Raw genomic sequence first — 16,738 nt, forward strand, 5'->3', positions numbered from 1 at the left:
CTCTACGGCAATTTTTAACCACTGATGCACAAAAGTTAACTTCACAATTTAGAATTTTGTATTGTGTTCTTGTTTCAGGGCATGATCTTGTGTACTGTACAGCAGGTATGATAGCTGGTTCACGAACTACATCAAAAGTTACATCTAAACGACTACATGTATGTATAGTGTACAATCACTGAAAGGGATTGCGATTTTAACATCCAAATAATTTTTATTTCGCAGGCTCACAAATACAAAATAATTACCACTGACATTTCTTAAGATCGTTGAATGTTCAAATACGTACTTTTAACTACTACATGTATAAAACATTTGACGATTTAAGGACATTTTGACTATAAATGTACAAATAAAAAGGTGGTTTTTTTAAACAAAAAAGTGGATAAAAAAAGCAAAGTTTGTAAAACAATTTGTAATGTTTGAATGATTTCCCAATTGTTAATCAAGTTTCTTTTGTTTTTTTGTTTAGCTAAATTGCGGTACAGGATTTTTAAATAGATAAACAGAACACACTAAACTGTCCACTGAACCAATAAAACGAGTAATAAAAAAGAAGCAGTAATAATTAATACATTTAGATATACTTCCTGTTTCGCTATCAACTTGTTTTGTTTGTCTTTCTAGACTTTGTTTAACTAACCCTACAGATGTTAACATACACCATGGATATTTCCATTCATAAAACCTTTGATAAAAAATGTAATTTCATGGCTATTTCCTTCGAGTGTGGGAACATTTCTAAAGTCCTTTGATTTGCACTTAGAATTTAAAATCGGTTGCTAATTTAAAATCTACATTGCTGACAAATTAATTTCACCAGATTTTCAACATGTATTCCTTCGCACTTTTGTATAGCTATATAGAGAAATGATTTTCTAAGGACAATGCAAATTTCAGAAATAATTCTGGAAATGGTTTGAACTTAAGAAATCTGCCTTTTGGAAGAGATTTAGGTTTTGCCTTTTAATGGCCCGGTCACACAGGCCCCAATAAGGAGACTGAAAACGCAAACAATAAAAATGCTCGACCTCGATTGGTTGAATAAGCGTGGAGCAGTTCAACCAATCATGGGTGTGCATTTTTATCGTTCTTGTTTCGTTATCAGGGCCTGTGTGACAGAGCCTCAAAGCTAATCGCCAAATTACAATACAATCTGCCTTGCCGATTGAACAAAAATACTCGTTCTACCTTTTCTGCTTCAGATCCAGTCTTTGTAACTAATAGGAATAAACAAGGAATTTAATTTGTGATTCAGATAGTAAACTTTTAATTGGCAGTTCTTTTCAACATCCAACTCCCCATTGTAATTTGGTGTTCAGTTACACAACATAACGGAACCATATTTTTGTTATTTCGCCTGATTATACATGTTTATTTTCCCTTCATAGTTTGGTTTCTTATTCAAAGATATTTTATAAACGACGGCAAAATAGTTTTTCCTTTCTAGAAATGTAATGGTTTTGGCAACAATCCACATCTTTACAATTTTACTTCGATCATTTAAAAACTATTAAGCCCGCTTCATACTTCCTGCGAATGCGAAGCGAATCTTGACGTCACAAATTTGCAACGAACAATTCGCAGCAGTTGAACTCTGCTCTGCTCCCTTGCGAATAATCGCTGCAAAAGGAGGGTGTGATGTCAAATTCATGTCAAATTCATGTCAAATACACTTTGCATTCGCATTCGCAGGAAGTATGAACAGGACTTTAGAAGACTTTTGGTGCGCGGTTTCCATTTGACAATTATGTTACTTAAAATGTTTTATTTTTTGAAGTTTTTTCTTTTCCTTGTTGACAATTTCCCCCAATACAATCATCAGCCCACACTAAAACAAAATTTGCTTAAAAAATTAAACTGCAACAACAGTTGTTTATTACATGTTTTTAAAACAGCATTTTTTTCCTCTTCTTTCTTAAAACTTGAACTTTGACGTCTTTCTTGCTCTGGTGCTTTTTTTTTCTGTGCGTCTCTATTTTTGGACTTCCCCTTTGTTACATCAGAACTTTAGTAACGCTCATAACCCCTGCTTGAGGGTGGGGCCCTAGCGGGAGGGGGCACCCCGCCACCATTGCGATCAAGGGGACGGGACGCACGTTCGGCAGAGGGGTAAGCCCCACGCCCCCCGGCAGCTGAGGGCGACCCATAGGAGTCACGTGCCCCATAAGGGGCTTTGTCGGCGGGGCGGGCAGAGCGGCTATCACCATAGGGCTCGCGGGAGGCATAGGAATCATAACGTGGGGCTGCACTTGAGGACCCTGTGGTTTGGGACAAAAAAATTAATTGCATAATAATAATTAGGCACATTTTTCAAATAATTCCACTGGAGCTGGATGAACGTTCCCTGATTGGTGTTGTTGACTATAAAGAGCACAATGCATTTTCCAATCCCCTGCTTGAACATCTGGCAGCATATTTTGAAAATTTCAATTAAATTTCCAAATTTAAGGAGGGTAGAAAATCAAAGTTGTTTTTTTGATGCATGGATGACAATGGGTCTTCTACATTTTTGATAATAGCAAAATTTAGTTCATGTTGCTCTTTAAAAAAAAAATTCCAACGACTTTTTCATTTACTGTTCAATGTTATCAAGGTAGTTTAAATATATATACTTGGTGAACTGTAGAAAACTTGCCTCCAGTATTTAAAATACCCTATTTGGTCCTTTTTGCAAAACACCAGGAATTTATTTGGCCATGCCAAGCGAGACATTTTTTTCATCCCAAAACGAGAATCTGATTATAATACACATAACATTTTTTACACTCTTTTCTTCGATGTAATCTTTGAATGGGATCCAATTGCAGTTAATATTTTTAATGACTTCTTTAAGCCCAACTGTGTTCCAATGAAAAACAATATAGGAAGTAATACACCTAAATATCAAGTAAACATTTACATATATAGTTTTTGTCATGACTATTTGTGAAAGATTGTGTACAAGATTTCTCAGAATAGAAAGGCTTCAAAGCAAAACAAGTTATTGTTTAAACTTGTGTATTAACAATTTCTCAGGCGATTTAGGGAAATTCTGGACAACAAATCTAATCCTGGAGATTTTGTGAGCCACGTTAATTATTTGACAAGTCCTTACATCCGGATTTTGCATCATGTTTTTCCTTTCCTTTTGATTTCATTTTATACGAAAGCGATGAGGTAGGTTGAATTTTATTTTTCTTCTTTTTTTTAGAGCTTTTTTTCCCAAACAAATTACAGCATTTCAATATTTCATGTAGACTTACTGATTAAATATGAATTAATTTTTGTTGAATACAGTGAGTCTACACTTACCTTATTGAACATAAATGGTATTTTGCATAGACTTTTCTTTAGAAAAGAAATGTGATTTTTTTTCCTGTATTGAGGGGGCAAACTATATTCAAGCTACAGAGTAAATTTTAAATTTCTATTTTCCACTTTACGGTTGACAAATTTTGCGTAACATGTCAGATTCTCAGTTATCGTAGACTATTTTTAGTTGGAGAGTATGATGAAGTAGGCAATAGCCAAGTCGACAATGCTAGTAATGGATTCGCGATTACATTGTCGTTGTGCTATTTCTCAACAAGAAGGTACCGTTTTCTGTCTGAAACTTCCTCATGTCACTTCCAATTTTTTATTTTACCTGTAAACCAGCATTCCGTTGACAACAACCAACCTATGGAGCAACCTGTATACAGTTCAGAGAAACCAAAGTGTTGATAAAGGCTATAGATAAAGGTTATACATTACCCCCGTATTCTCGTTCCGCTGCTCGGGCAGGTGTTCTCGGGTACTGCTCACCGCCGTATTGATTCCTGGAAGCTGGTTCACCTGATCAAAATCAAAATCAAATCGAAATCAATACCAAATCAATATCAAATCAATATCAAATTAAATCAACATAAAATCAATATCAAATCAACGTCAAATCAACATCAAATCAATATCAAACCAATATCAAATTAACTTCAAATCAATACCAAATCAACATCAAATCAACATAAAAAATTATCAAATCAATTAAATTCATGTTAATCACATTGGACTTCTTTCCATCAAGCTACAGCAACCCCAGTGCAAAACAACCAATCGATTATTCCAACAACTTAGTTCCATGTTCTGCATCTCTTTGAAACTCCTTACCCCGTGCCTTTTCTTTCCATCCTTAAATGTAGAAGCAGCCAGGGTTCTCCAAAGGGTGGTTGAAAACTGTAGGGGCATCCTGGACCCCAATTTTTACCACAAGAATGCGGAATAAAAATGAGGTCTTTGGACATGGTAAAGCATTTCAAACCAAACAATGGAATGTTTTTTTACTAGGTGTTAATTTTGGTTTTAAATGCCACATGTGCCTTTTGGAGCATTATAAACGGTTTGATGTTTATGAAATTTGAAAAAAATAAAAATAAAGATATGTAAGTTACAGGACGAAAAGTGCATGTATTGGAATGCACTTCGCGCATATCGCTCCAATACCCTGGCTTATGCACAGGGAGAAGCCTGCAAGCTGCTTACAGTTACAGCCGCTCAGGTCTCTACAGGCTTAATACTCCATATCATTCAAAACAATTATTTCCCGCTTTTGTATAAAGTCAACGCTATCACTAGCACCTAGCACATCAACAAGTATCAACTTACGTTCATAATCTCTGCCATAGCCAGCCTCGGCTCTCTCTGCACCATACTCCCTCACTGGAACCCTCTCATAATCTCTAGCAGGGGGAGCACCACGCCCATCATCAAACCGACTGCCAGTACGGGCTGTGGCGGGCAGGAACTCGCGGGGAGGGGCGGGTGGGGGAGGGCCGGGTACCTCACGGCCTGGTGGCAGGCTGTAGTCGTAAGTCGGACGTGACGCAGCAGCTGTGGAGTAGGAGTCCCTAGCAGGGGGGGCGTACGGGTCACGCGCCTCACGATTGGCATAACTGAACAAAAAGTATCACAAACAAAGTTTAATTTTTTATAAAATGCATGTGTACAACTCAAGATACAACTTGCCAGTCTTAGAGGGCACTTTCCAGCTGTAAGAGGAGTAACAGGCAGGGTGGTTTCCGGACTAAACTGTCCAACAGTACAGAAAAGGGCAAAATTTCATGGCTCTAGTTACCGTAAGCAAAGAATCACCGTTTTCTTTGATTACACAGCTAATGTAGAAATTTGCCACTTCTCTTTTATGTCAGTCTGAAAACCGCAAGTAAGCAGAGCCATGAACTTGCACCCAACAAACCTTACAACCTTAAATTTCTTAATTATATCTCAATGACAGTAAATGTTAACTTTACCCCTCTCGTTCAGGATAGGCTCTTCTTGGCTCTTCCCTGGCTGGTGGAAAGCGCTCACGAGAGTAAGGGTCTGGGGCAGCTTCGTCATACCCACTGCGAGCTGGCCTGGCAGCTGCTGGTGCTGTAAATGGAGTAGACAAACAACAAAGAAACTTTGAAATAGTTGCGCATCAAATTGACCCAGAGGTAAGATTGCTCAAGCAATGCAAAGGTCATGGGTTGAATCCCATCCGAGGGATTTGTATGTGGATTTTGTTCACAGAACCTGGGAGTGTTGAGTATACAGTGCTTTATACACATTAGTGAACGGTAAAAATCTAATTATATTCTTGTATAAGTAATACTGATCCAGTGATAATTTTAATCTATAATTCCACCGAGTATCATGAAGAACTTCTTAAAATTCAAGCTCCTAAGCATTAAGTGTCCAGGGTAGGAAATCTCACCTGCACCAAAGTCCTCCTCTGGGTAACCTCTGCGTCTTGGTTCAACATGAGGCTCCTCAGCATCGTACCCTGAACGTGGAGGATGATCTGCAAGTCAAAACAAGGTTGCCATGAAAAACAATCCACCCATTCAACATGTTCAAACGTAGCCTAGTTCATGCAGGAAACCTGATGTCATTCACGGCAATAAGCCATTTTGAGGTATGGCTGACATAATAGGAGTGTACTGTTTGGTTTGGATGTTTACAGACAAATTTACCCAAGATTTGAAGGGAAGCTTTCCACTATCATTATCTTCAAACCCTGTAAGTTTTATGTAAATATGTGGACATTTTGAAAAAGTACCCAAATCCTTTAATATATAAATAGTAATAATAATAGATAAATCTGTGATTTTACCTCGTCTGCCATCTGCTTCACGCTCGTAGCCACCTCTTTCATAACCACGTGGCCTAAAGTCGCCCATAGCACTGGCTGGTGGAGCAGACAGCAGTGGTTCTGTAGAAAAAAAATTACATGCAGAGTCAACATTTAATGTCGGCTCCAAGTCTTTTTCTCTGGCTGGGCCGAAGGAATGGAACAAATTACCCAAACTCATCAGGGAATCATCTTCAACTGCCATTTTCAAAACAAAACTCAAAACCTACTTGTTCATTTGGCCTCGTCATTAATCCTTGTTGTTCTGTTTTTTCTCTCCTTTCTTGCTTTGCTTTTGTTTCATTTATTGTTCAGCGCTATGATCTGTGTTAAAGGCGCTATATAAATACCTATACTATTATTAATGTTTTTTGTTTTATTTTAATCATTTAGATGAAATGATTTCACAGGATTCTTACTAGCATTATCATTGTAGCAATAGGTAATCTTTAAGCTACAAATTACCAAATGAATTTTCAGGGTCATTAACAAAGTATGACCCTACATTTAAAGGGAAGGTACACGTTTGGTAATTACTCAAAACAAATATTAACTTAAAAACTGACTTGGTAACGAGCATTGGAGAGCTGTTGGTAGTATAAAACAGTGTGAGAAACGGCTCCCTCTGAAGTAGCATAGATTTTGAAATAGAGGTAATTTCTCACCAAGATACTAAAAGACTTCTAGCTAGAAGTATTTTATTCCAATCTGAAAGCACAAAAATTCGTCCAACATGGGTGTTTTTTCTTGTATCAATTTCTCCCAACTCCGATGACCAATTGAGCTCAAATTTTCACAGGTTTGTTATCTTATGCTTATGTTGAGATACACCAAGTGAGAAGACTGGTCTTTGACAATTACCACATGTGTTCCTTCCCTTTAAAGGAAAAGTATAAATTTGGTAATCACTTATACAACACATCATCATCAGTTGGCTGCACAGAGCACAGCAGGCGGACACAAGCTTTTCCCATTCTCTCCAATCTTGTGCTATTCTCCGAATCTCAAGCGGGGACAGAGAGCAGAAAATCAGGAGAGACTATCTTCGTATGAACTGAGGGTACATGACAACTCATGGCATTAGAACTTTTTTTGTTGCTCATCCTGCATGGACATAATATTTGCAGCCGGATTTTCAGCAATGTCTCAAAAATGCGACCCTCTTTTGAAAATTAACATGTTTTATTTATTTATTTTTTACATTTATTTTGTATACAACATCCACAGCGGAAGAGCCAAAAACTGATGGATAAAAAATTTATTAATTTAAACGAAAATACTACAAAAATGTTAGCTTGATTATACACATCTACAGGATTAAAACAGTTGAAGGGTTCCAAAGACCAAAGGTAAACTTTGTCCTAAGGGTTTCCAATGCATGACAAACCTTTTCCACTCCTGGGTGGGGCACTCCTTGGAGCGGTAGATCCCACTCTCAGGTAGTCATCCTCACCATGGTGCATCATCCCTCTATCTGGAGGCCCTCCCCGTGGGGGTCCTCCGCCCCTGGGTGGGTACGGACTGCCTCTAGAAGGACCACCTCGTAACGGGCCACCGCGCCCGGGGGGACCACCCCTACCGAGGGGTCCACCCCGTCCTGGGGGCCCACCGAGCCCTCCAGGTCCCCCACGACCAGGGGGTCCTGATAGAAGGGGTCTTTCCATGGAGTAGGAGTAATGGCCACCGCCTCGACCACCCATGGGTGCACCTCTACCTCTATAATATGTAGAACAAACGAAAATAAATAAATGAACAAGATGATGAATATAATTTGTTTTACCCTTACATCAATGCGTATTAAGCACTGTGTAATCAGTACTCTCCCCAACTTTTGTGAAATTAATCCACAAGCAAAATCACTCTGGTATGTCTGGTGAGATGCAAAATCACTCTGGTGAGATTCAAACTCGAGGCCTTTGCATCGCTAGAGCAGATGTCTCACAATTAGACGCAGTTCGAATCCTATGTGTTAGCAGCAGTTACCCCAACCAACATCTATTAAATTGTTTTGGTCAATTCTGAGCCCCAACTGTTAAATTTGAACAAATGGCATACCCTTCAAACAAAGTCACTTGAATGATATCTTACCAGACAATAATCAAAGATATCTGAACCCAAAGATTTTGAAAAAAGTTTGGGAGAGTTAGGTTTAATCTCTGTTACCTGAAACCACCACGCCCTCTGTCCATCATCATACCACCACGGCCGGGTCCCCCACCTCGTGAGGCACTGATCTGCTGTTTAATCCCCTTCAGCGCCATGCTAACTCGGAGTAGCTTCCCATCGAGATCCTGAAAACAAGACAACCCAAAATGAAAATCTGTGATTCTGCTGTGTATCTATTTCTCCTCAGATTATGTTTTAAATTTAGTTTTGTAACTATTTAAGTATTTGCCATTTCAATTTTTAGTCCAAAAGCAGAAGTTTACATGTCTTTTTGTATACGCCGCTGAGCTACATAACATAATAACAAATCTCTTTAAAAATAATAACTCACAGTGTCACTAAAGCGACCCACTGCATCCTTTGCGTCAGAAGGGTTCTCGTATGTGATGAATCCAAAGCCACGTGACACATTAGTCTCCTTGTCTCTCATTAACAAGACTGAAACAACAAAAAAGAAATGATGTAGTGTTAGCAAAAGGTTTTATAATCCCTACACCCAAAGTTCTGTATCATCAAGACCTCTTGCACAAAACTAAACGAAATTCTGAACAATGTGCATTTGCCATTTCCCACCAAGTCAATTCTGTTGTGCACATACTGACTCCTGAATTGACTCCCAAAATAGGAAAGTATGGGCATGGAGGTGCGTTAAGCAGTGTGCAAGGGGTCTATAAAGCCACCATCTTGGTCTTGTTCCCTGTATCCAGTAACAGTACAATTCTCATGTACACAAATGAGCTGTCCAGACTATTTGCCCTTCTAGTCTCGATTTGGTTACATGTACCTTGACTTGAGTGCGAGTCAAGAACCCTTTATCTCCAGACCAAGGATATTTGCACATACTCGTAACACGCAACAAACATTTAACAACCACCTACAGTAAGCTAAATAAATCAAATTTAGAAATAAGTACGCAAATTTTAATCACCCAAATATGGATGACTTGTGAAATTTACTACTCCACTGGTTGCACCTCAAGTAGTCGTGGTTACGACACTAGTCATGACTAATTTATAATTCTCACAATGCATTGTGGCAATGTTTTCTGCGGGCGCTATACAGTAACATTCAAGCTGAAAAAATTGAAGGATTGTGTCACTGATGTCTGATTGTGTTTTGTAAGTAAATTATAGTGTCGTTAACTGCCGTGAGCGACACAATTGGTTCACCTAACAGGTAATCGCGACTATTGTTGAAGTAGTCATAGCGGAACAATTAATCAAGTAAGCGGCGGTCGCAACTCGACTAAGAAATCAATAGTCACAACCAGATAACTATGTAACAAGCCGCACAGGCCTAGTTGAGTGGGGATCAGTTTGTTGAGGTTTTCAACAACAGTGTTGCAATACTTTGAGACTTACCTTCGCTTATCTTCCCCATCTTGCTAAAATAAGTCCCCAGCTTTTTCTCATCAGTGTCCAGTGAGAGGTTGCCGACAAAGATCTTAGTCGGGATATCTGGTTCGGCAGCAGGCATTTTGATAGTGTTTTCTGTATAATTGTAAAAAAACAGTAACATATGCATAACTGACTGACTGTGCTAAAAATATGATGTATAGCCCAATTCCTCACCACTTAACTGACTGATTGGCCTCATCAAAGCGATGTCGGTCACTTCGTACCCAAGTCACTTCGTACCCAAGTCACTTCGTACCCAAAATATTATACCCAAGTCACTTCGTACCCAGGTCACTTCGTACCCAGGTCACTTCGTACCCAGGTCACTTCGTACCCAAGTCACTTCATACCTTCAATTGTCCGACTCTGACTGATGTGGCTGACCCAAGTCACTTCGTTCCTTCAATTGTCTGACTCTGACTGATGTGGCCGGCCGGCACGCCGCCATTCCATCGGAACAAAAGATCTATAATTGTCCTCTACGTGTGTGCGTGGGTGTGTGTGTGTGTGTGTGTAGGCCCAACCCGCATAGTCCGGGCGGCGTGCAGGATTACGTGTGTCAATCACTCTCAGTCTCCGACATTCCATCAAAGTACCCAATTCACAGCTGGGAGAAGGAGACCGTACTTGTATACCTACCTGCCCTCTGGCATTGCATTGGAAACATGTAGTATTGTTATGGTTGCAATAACACTCCTCCCGAGCCGATGGTTACGTTATCGCAACTACTAGGAGAAACTATCCATCCATCAAACTTTCACTATCAAACCACCATTATTTTCTACAAAGTTAAACTAATCATTAGAACTCTCTATCTACAGATTTAAATTGAAAGCTCAGAAGTCGGAGATGCACACAAGAAACAAAGTGTCGGAATTAGACGTAACACAGTAACACAGTGTGAATAAACCCATTCCAATGCGAACCACTTCTTTCTTTGTGCAAAAAAAAAGACGGACGTCCTGCGACCTGAATAAATGAATAACCCAAAACCCTTAAATAACCACTTGAAATGAAGTAAACTAAAAACAATGATGGTATAAATAAAATAAGTAATAACTGTCTATATTTCCGCCATCATTATGTTCTGCTCAACAATAAAAACAGACTTTTCGACTACACTTACTTTCTTCACACGGGGTTTTAAATTCAAGCGTCCTTTTTCTTTAGATAAAAAGTGGCGTGCGCTTGCGTCTTTTGCACGGAGCTAGAAGAAAAGCATAAAACACACGTGACAAAAGTACGACGGGCACCCACGATGGGCCGGCCACCAGCTGCACTCTCATATAAGCCACGCATGCGCAGATAGAGAGGGATGGGTCCGTGTATATCGGCACTGGGGGATCCCCGAGGTGCGGGGGTCGCATTGTTTATCCTACCTCCATGGTTTATCCAATGGGGTTGAACATTTTTAACAATCAAAAGGAATAGGCCTAGGTCCAGCATTTTTATCCAATTCGGACCAAAAATTAAGAAAAAACACAAGGTTTTTTTTTTTAAAAAGTTACCCGAAAACTAAGAAAACACTCTGCAATAACAACATTTTAATCCAATTTGAATCCCAAAATATGAAAGTTGCTAACATATAATTGTAACCGAAACGGGCCAACTCGTACCCAAGTTAACTCGGGTACGAGGCCCAAATGAAACCAGTGGATAAATTGAAGCAACGTAGGCTTTCAACTTCTGCTTTATGATTGGTCTGCTCCTAAGTGACGTGTTTGGTCACGGTCGCTTTCGACCCGTCTGCGTGCGATGCCTAGCCTCCTCCCCTACCCACCGTACCATATAACGCAAGTTATACAGTTTGTATGGAAATCAATTGATGTACAAAAATAACATTATGACATTTCTAGTTCCAATGGTACCGGCAGCTCTAGCACACGTACAGTCTTTCTTGAAGGCTCATCTGCACTAAAATTCTAGAAATAATGTCAGTTTTTCCTGCCAACTATAGCTTGTGCATTGCATGGATGTCCTACATCCACGACCTCAATGGCTGGTCTTTTATGACGAGCGGGTGTGCTCGGAATAAAAAAAGAGGAAATCAGCGCAAGTACTAAAATTGAGAAAGCATTAAGTTTATCTAAACAAAGTCCTTAATCCATGTGATATCGGACCCTCATTAAAAGCATTAAGCAGAATGAACTTCCTTCAAAAAATTAAAACACACTGAAAAAAGGTTAGTTTAATAAACGTTTTATTTATTTAGAACAAGATTGACAAATCTTTCCAGCATTGACCATTTTTAAATTAGATATAAATTGTGCCAAAAATTCCTTTAGAGGTTATAAAAACATTTACATGACATTTTGCAAGGTATGAACTAATTATTGCAGGTAAAAGAAATAACAAGTAATAAATTACTGATGTCATTTAAGACAAGGGCCCAATTTCATAGCGCTGCTTAATGGTAAGCAGATTTGTGTGCTTACGTAGCAAAAACATTTGCTTAAGCCTTTTAGTGTATTTCACAGGTTAGCAGAAAAATTGGGCGGCCATATTACGTGTTTACCGTGGATTTGCGTTGTGATGTTATTTATTTTGGTGTGGTAAGCACCGGAAGGTTAGCATGCCTTTTCGTGTGCATACTGTTAGCAATGCTATGAAATAGAAATTGCACAGTAATCACAAAATCGGCCGCTAAGCAGAGCTATGAAATTGGGTCCTGACGTTAAACTATTGGTGCCATTCCTTTAACAGCAATCAATTAATCAATCAATCAATCATTGTGCATTTTTTAGAGTGCAACCAATAGTCTCTTGCAGAAACACCAACAATCAATATGTATTACTTTTCCAATTGTCAATATTGTGGATTTCTTAAAGTATTTCTGTTGGGTGCAAACTTGAAACCAGCTCAAGTTTAAAGCGGGTCATGGTGTTCAACAAATAACAATTGACTAGAGTGGGACTCGAACCAACGACCTCCGGATTAACATGTTGGCGCTCTACCAACTGAGCTATCTAGCCCTATGTTGACGATCCCCTGGCTGCCCCTTCCCAGGTATCGTAACTTCAGTGTGATCCCTGGCTACACGACGGCAGTTAATGGTTGCATGGCTTCTGACCAGCAACCCCCGAACAAAGATATTGACAAAATAGAGAAACAGCCAAAATATGGTTAGACAGCTCAGTTGGTTGAGCACCGGCGCGTTAATCCGGAAGTCATTGGTTTGAGTCCCATCCTATCCCAGTAAATATTTCTTTGTTCGAACCCCAAATCATTAAAACAGTTTACCCAGTCAGTTTCCCTTGTGGAGTATAGGGTAAAACTAACAAAGAGTCAGTTTAGCCAAGGCCACCAGCCTTCTATCTTGTCATTGTCGTCTCTCCTGTAGTTGATCAAAGTGAAATCTTGCAGCACTTTCTGCAAAACTTGCATCACTTTTTTCTACCTTGAAGGTTGGAGATGGTCCAAATGATGAAGTGACTCTGTTGATAGTGGCACCGTGACGTTCCATGAAGTTGGTTGTACCTGAACGAGTTAAACATTAATTATCAGTGTCAGATTGTTAACCAGAAAGCCTTGATTCTTTTAAAGACTTTTGCATATCTTGTTCACGAGGAGGGCCAAAAAGTATGTCTTGTGTTTTTGTTGTTGATAGTTCTTACCCTCGGCGTTGTCTGTTGAGATGAACTACTTTAAGATGGTTCAAAAATACATACACTGTACCCCACATATTATGAGGAAACATGCTAAATTAATATCAATAACTGATGCTATTCAACATTTCGAAAAAAGGAATCTAGCCCCACAGTTACGTGGTCTAATTAAGACCAATCGTATTCAAGATTAAGAACTAGAGCGCGCACTGGTGATGCTGCTTGCACATACAATTGCGACAGGACCACAATGTCACAAGGAGACATGCGCGCCATTTTACATTAAGCGTTTGAATATTATTAAGAACACTTGGGAGAGTGTGTGTTGATAACGCTAGGCGATGCTGTTTTGTGTTTTGTCAACTTGCAAAATGGCCACACAATGGCCATGTGAACACAAGCTATGTGATGCACTGTTTTGTCTATTTACAAAATGGCCGCATGAGCACATGCCGGGCCGCATATTAGGCCTAGGGTGTGTTTTGGCGACCCCACCCAACCAAAGTCCAACCGAGTCTCAATCGGTTATCGGTTGGCATGTTGGTCTGAACCGCATCGTCACAGCGCTCAAACGACCGAACACGCAAAAATGCCCAACCGATGACCAATGTTTCTGGTTGGGGTCGCCAACAAAATGCACACCAGTGGGCCCTCTAGTTCTTATATGTATAACTCTATGTTTTGACCCCTCTGCCTACCCACAATGCATTGCGGTTCTGAATCGCGATATGCCTGCCGACTGAGCGCAGCAGCGCAGTGACAGTGTTTGCTTACCTTCCTTGCGATCAGTTCTAGTTTGGGACTCCCTCATGAAGAGATGGTATAGTTTGTACCCACAGAAATGGTGAAAGTTCTGCCAAAAAAGTGAAGAGATTATGAACAAATTCAAAGTTCCAGAACTGAAGTTGAGCTGAGCTGCTAGCTGAGTTGTCTTCGTGTTGACATGCATGCCATGTACTGTGGACTGTGTTTTTAATTAGTGCATCAACACAAAAACACAAAAACATGAGGGCGCTATGCTGGTTTAACGGTGGTATTTTGTTTGCAGGTGAAAAATTAACGGTTGTGTTAAATACCGCCCTCTTACGTGTGGATAACTGCTGCTTTATGATTGGTCTGTTGCTCGTAAGTTAATAACCAAGCTTTATGATTGGTCTGTTGCTCGTAAGTTAATAACCAAGCTTTATGATTGGTCTGTATAGCGTAAGCTTACGCGCAACAGACCAATCATAAAGCAGCAGTTGTTCAGGTAAAATTAACGGTTGCAATAAATACCGCCCTCTTACGTGTGGACAATTGCTGCTTTATGATTGGTCTGTTGTGCGTAAGTTAATAACCAAGCTTTATGATTGGTCTGTAAAGCGTAAGCTTACGCGCAACAGACCAATCATAAAGCAGCAGTTGTTCAGGTAAAATTAACGGTTGCAATAAATACCGCCCTCTTACGTGTGGACAATTGCTGCTTTATGATTGGTCTGTTGTGCGTAAGTTAATAACCAAGCTTTTTGATTGGTCTGTTGCGCGTAAGCTTACGCTTAACAGACCAATCATAAAGCAGCAGTTGTTCTCACGTAAGAGGGCGGTATTTAACACAACCATTAATTTTTCACCTGCAAACAAAATACCACCGTTAAACCAGCATAGCGCCCTCATTTTTTGTGTTGGTGCAATAATGAAAAACACAGTCCACATGTCATGCATGTCAACACGAAGACCACTCAGCTAGCAGATCAGTTCAACTTCAGTTTTGGAACTTTGAATTTGTTAATAATTTCTTCACTTTTTTGGCAGAACTTTCACCATTTCTGTGGGTACAAACTACCGTCTCTTCACGAGGGAATCCCAAACTAGAAGTGATCGCAAGGAAGGTAAGCAAACACCGTCTAGTCACTGCGCTGAGCTCACTCGGCAGGCAGATATCCAATAATAAATTGAAAGTCGAACAAGATATGCAAAAGTCTTTAAAAAAATCAAGGCTTTCTGGTTAATAATTTGACACTGATAATAATATGTTTAACTCGTTCAGGTACAGCCAACTTCATGGAACGTCACGGTGCCACTATCAACAGAGTCACTTTATCATTTGGACCATCTCCAAGCTTCTCAAGGTAGAAAAAAGTGATGCAAGTTTTGCAGAAAGTGCTGCAAGATTTCACTTTGATCAACTACAGGAGAGACGACAATGACAAGATAGAAGGCTGGTGGCCTTGGCTTAACTCAAACATGTAATGAATGCTATAAAGAGTGACTCTTTGTTAGTTTTACCCTATACTCCACAAGGGAAACTGACTGGGTAAACTGTTCAAATGATTTGGGGTTCGGACAAAGAAATATTTACTGGGATAGGATGGGACTCAAACCAATGACTTCCAGATTAACGCGCTGGCGCTCAACCATCTGAGCTATCTAACCCTATTTTGGCTGTTTCTCTTTTCTGTCAATATCTTTGTTCGGGGGTTGCTGGTCAGAAGCCATGCAACCATTAACTGCCGTCGTAGCCAGGGGTCACACCGAAGTTAGGATACCTGGGAAGGGGCAGCCAGGGGATCGTCAACATAGGGCTAGATAGCTCAGTTGGTAGAGCACTGGCATGTTAATCTGGAGCCCAACATAAACATCTGAAATAAAAAGTTGAATCTCCTTCAAAGGTGATCCCCTGGCTGCGGCTTCCCAGGTTGTACGGTGTCTTAATTTGGGTGTGATCCCTTGCTGCACTGCAGTAAACGGTTCCCAGGTCGAAATTCCAGTTGAACCTAGTTGAACTGGGTTTAACTGGAACTAGTTGAAACCAGTTGATAAACTAGTTAAACACAGTTAAAACCAGTTGGTTTAATGTGGAAAATGGACAGAGACCAACTGGTTTATAATTTCAACCTAGTTGAACACAGTTAAACCTAGTCCAAACCAGTTGGTTAATACGGAAAATGGACGAGTTTGGTCACTATCCAGTTGAACCAGTTGACCCCAGTTAACTAGGTTCAACTGGAATTTTGACCTGGGTTGTACCCACCCCCCCCCCCCCCAACAAAGATATGGACAAAATAGGGAAACTGCCAGCATATGCCTAGATAGCTCTGTTGGTCGAGTGCGGACACGTTAACTTGGAGGTCGTTGGTTCGTGTCCCATTTTAGTAAATTTTTCTTTGTACAAAAATAGAGGGAAATTTAGTTGTGACTCGAAGTATGACGTGTTGGTTTTTTACTGCGAAACAACCAAAGAAACAATGAGTTTGTAAAACTAAAAGTGAAAAGTCGATAGGGTTTATTGAGCACAGTGAAGTTACCTGGGACCAATTTCATGGCTCTGCTTACCGAAAGCACAGAATCGCCGCTTTTACGAAAGCAGGGAATTCTGTACTTACGGCAAGCGTATTTTACGGGTGAGTGGCGAATTTTGGATTCTGTGCGTGCGTACTTCGCGTTACTAGGCTTTTTACGCT

At 40.0% G+C, this 16,738-nt stretch overlaps 1 protein-coding gene across 2 annotated transcripts; it reads right to left on the reverse strand.

Annotated features, from left to right (window-relative positions):
• Positions 1-163: 163 nt before the first annotated feature.
• Positions 164-10,980, reverse strand: LOC139944968 (uncharacterized). 2 transcript variants are annotated; one of them, XM_071942168.1, is made up of 11 exons: positions 10,820-10,980; positions 9,658-9,786; positions 8,628-8,734; positions 8,294-8,421; positions 7,518-7,846; positions 6,113-6,211; positions 5,714-5,800; positions 5,268-5,388; positions 4,624-4,910; positions 3,736-3,816; positions 164-2,261 (listed from the first exon to the last, which is right to left on the reverse strand). In XM_071942168.1, the coding sequence occupies exons 2-11, from the start codon at positions 9,770-9,772 to the stop codon at positions 2,011-2,013; spliced, it is 1,605 nt and encodes a 534-aa protein (XP_071798269.1). In that variant the 5' UTR covers positions 9,773-9,786; positions 10,820-10,980; the 3' UTR covers positions 164-2,010. The 2 variants fall into 2 exon arrangements, with proteins under 2 accessions (XP_071798269.1, XP_071798268.1); XM_071942167.1 differs by having other exon boundaries at positions 9,658-9,794; positions 10,820-10,979.
• Between the last annotated feature and the right edge of the window lie 5,758 nt (positions 10,981-16,738).

The sequence above is a fragment of the Asterias amurensis genome, chromosome 12 (assembly GCF_032118995.1).
Source record: "Asterias amurensis chromosome 12, ASM3211899v1".
Lineage (NCBI taxonomy): Eukaryota > Metazoa > Echinodermata > Asteroidea > Forcipulatida > Asteriidae > Asterias > Asterias amurensis.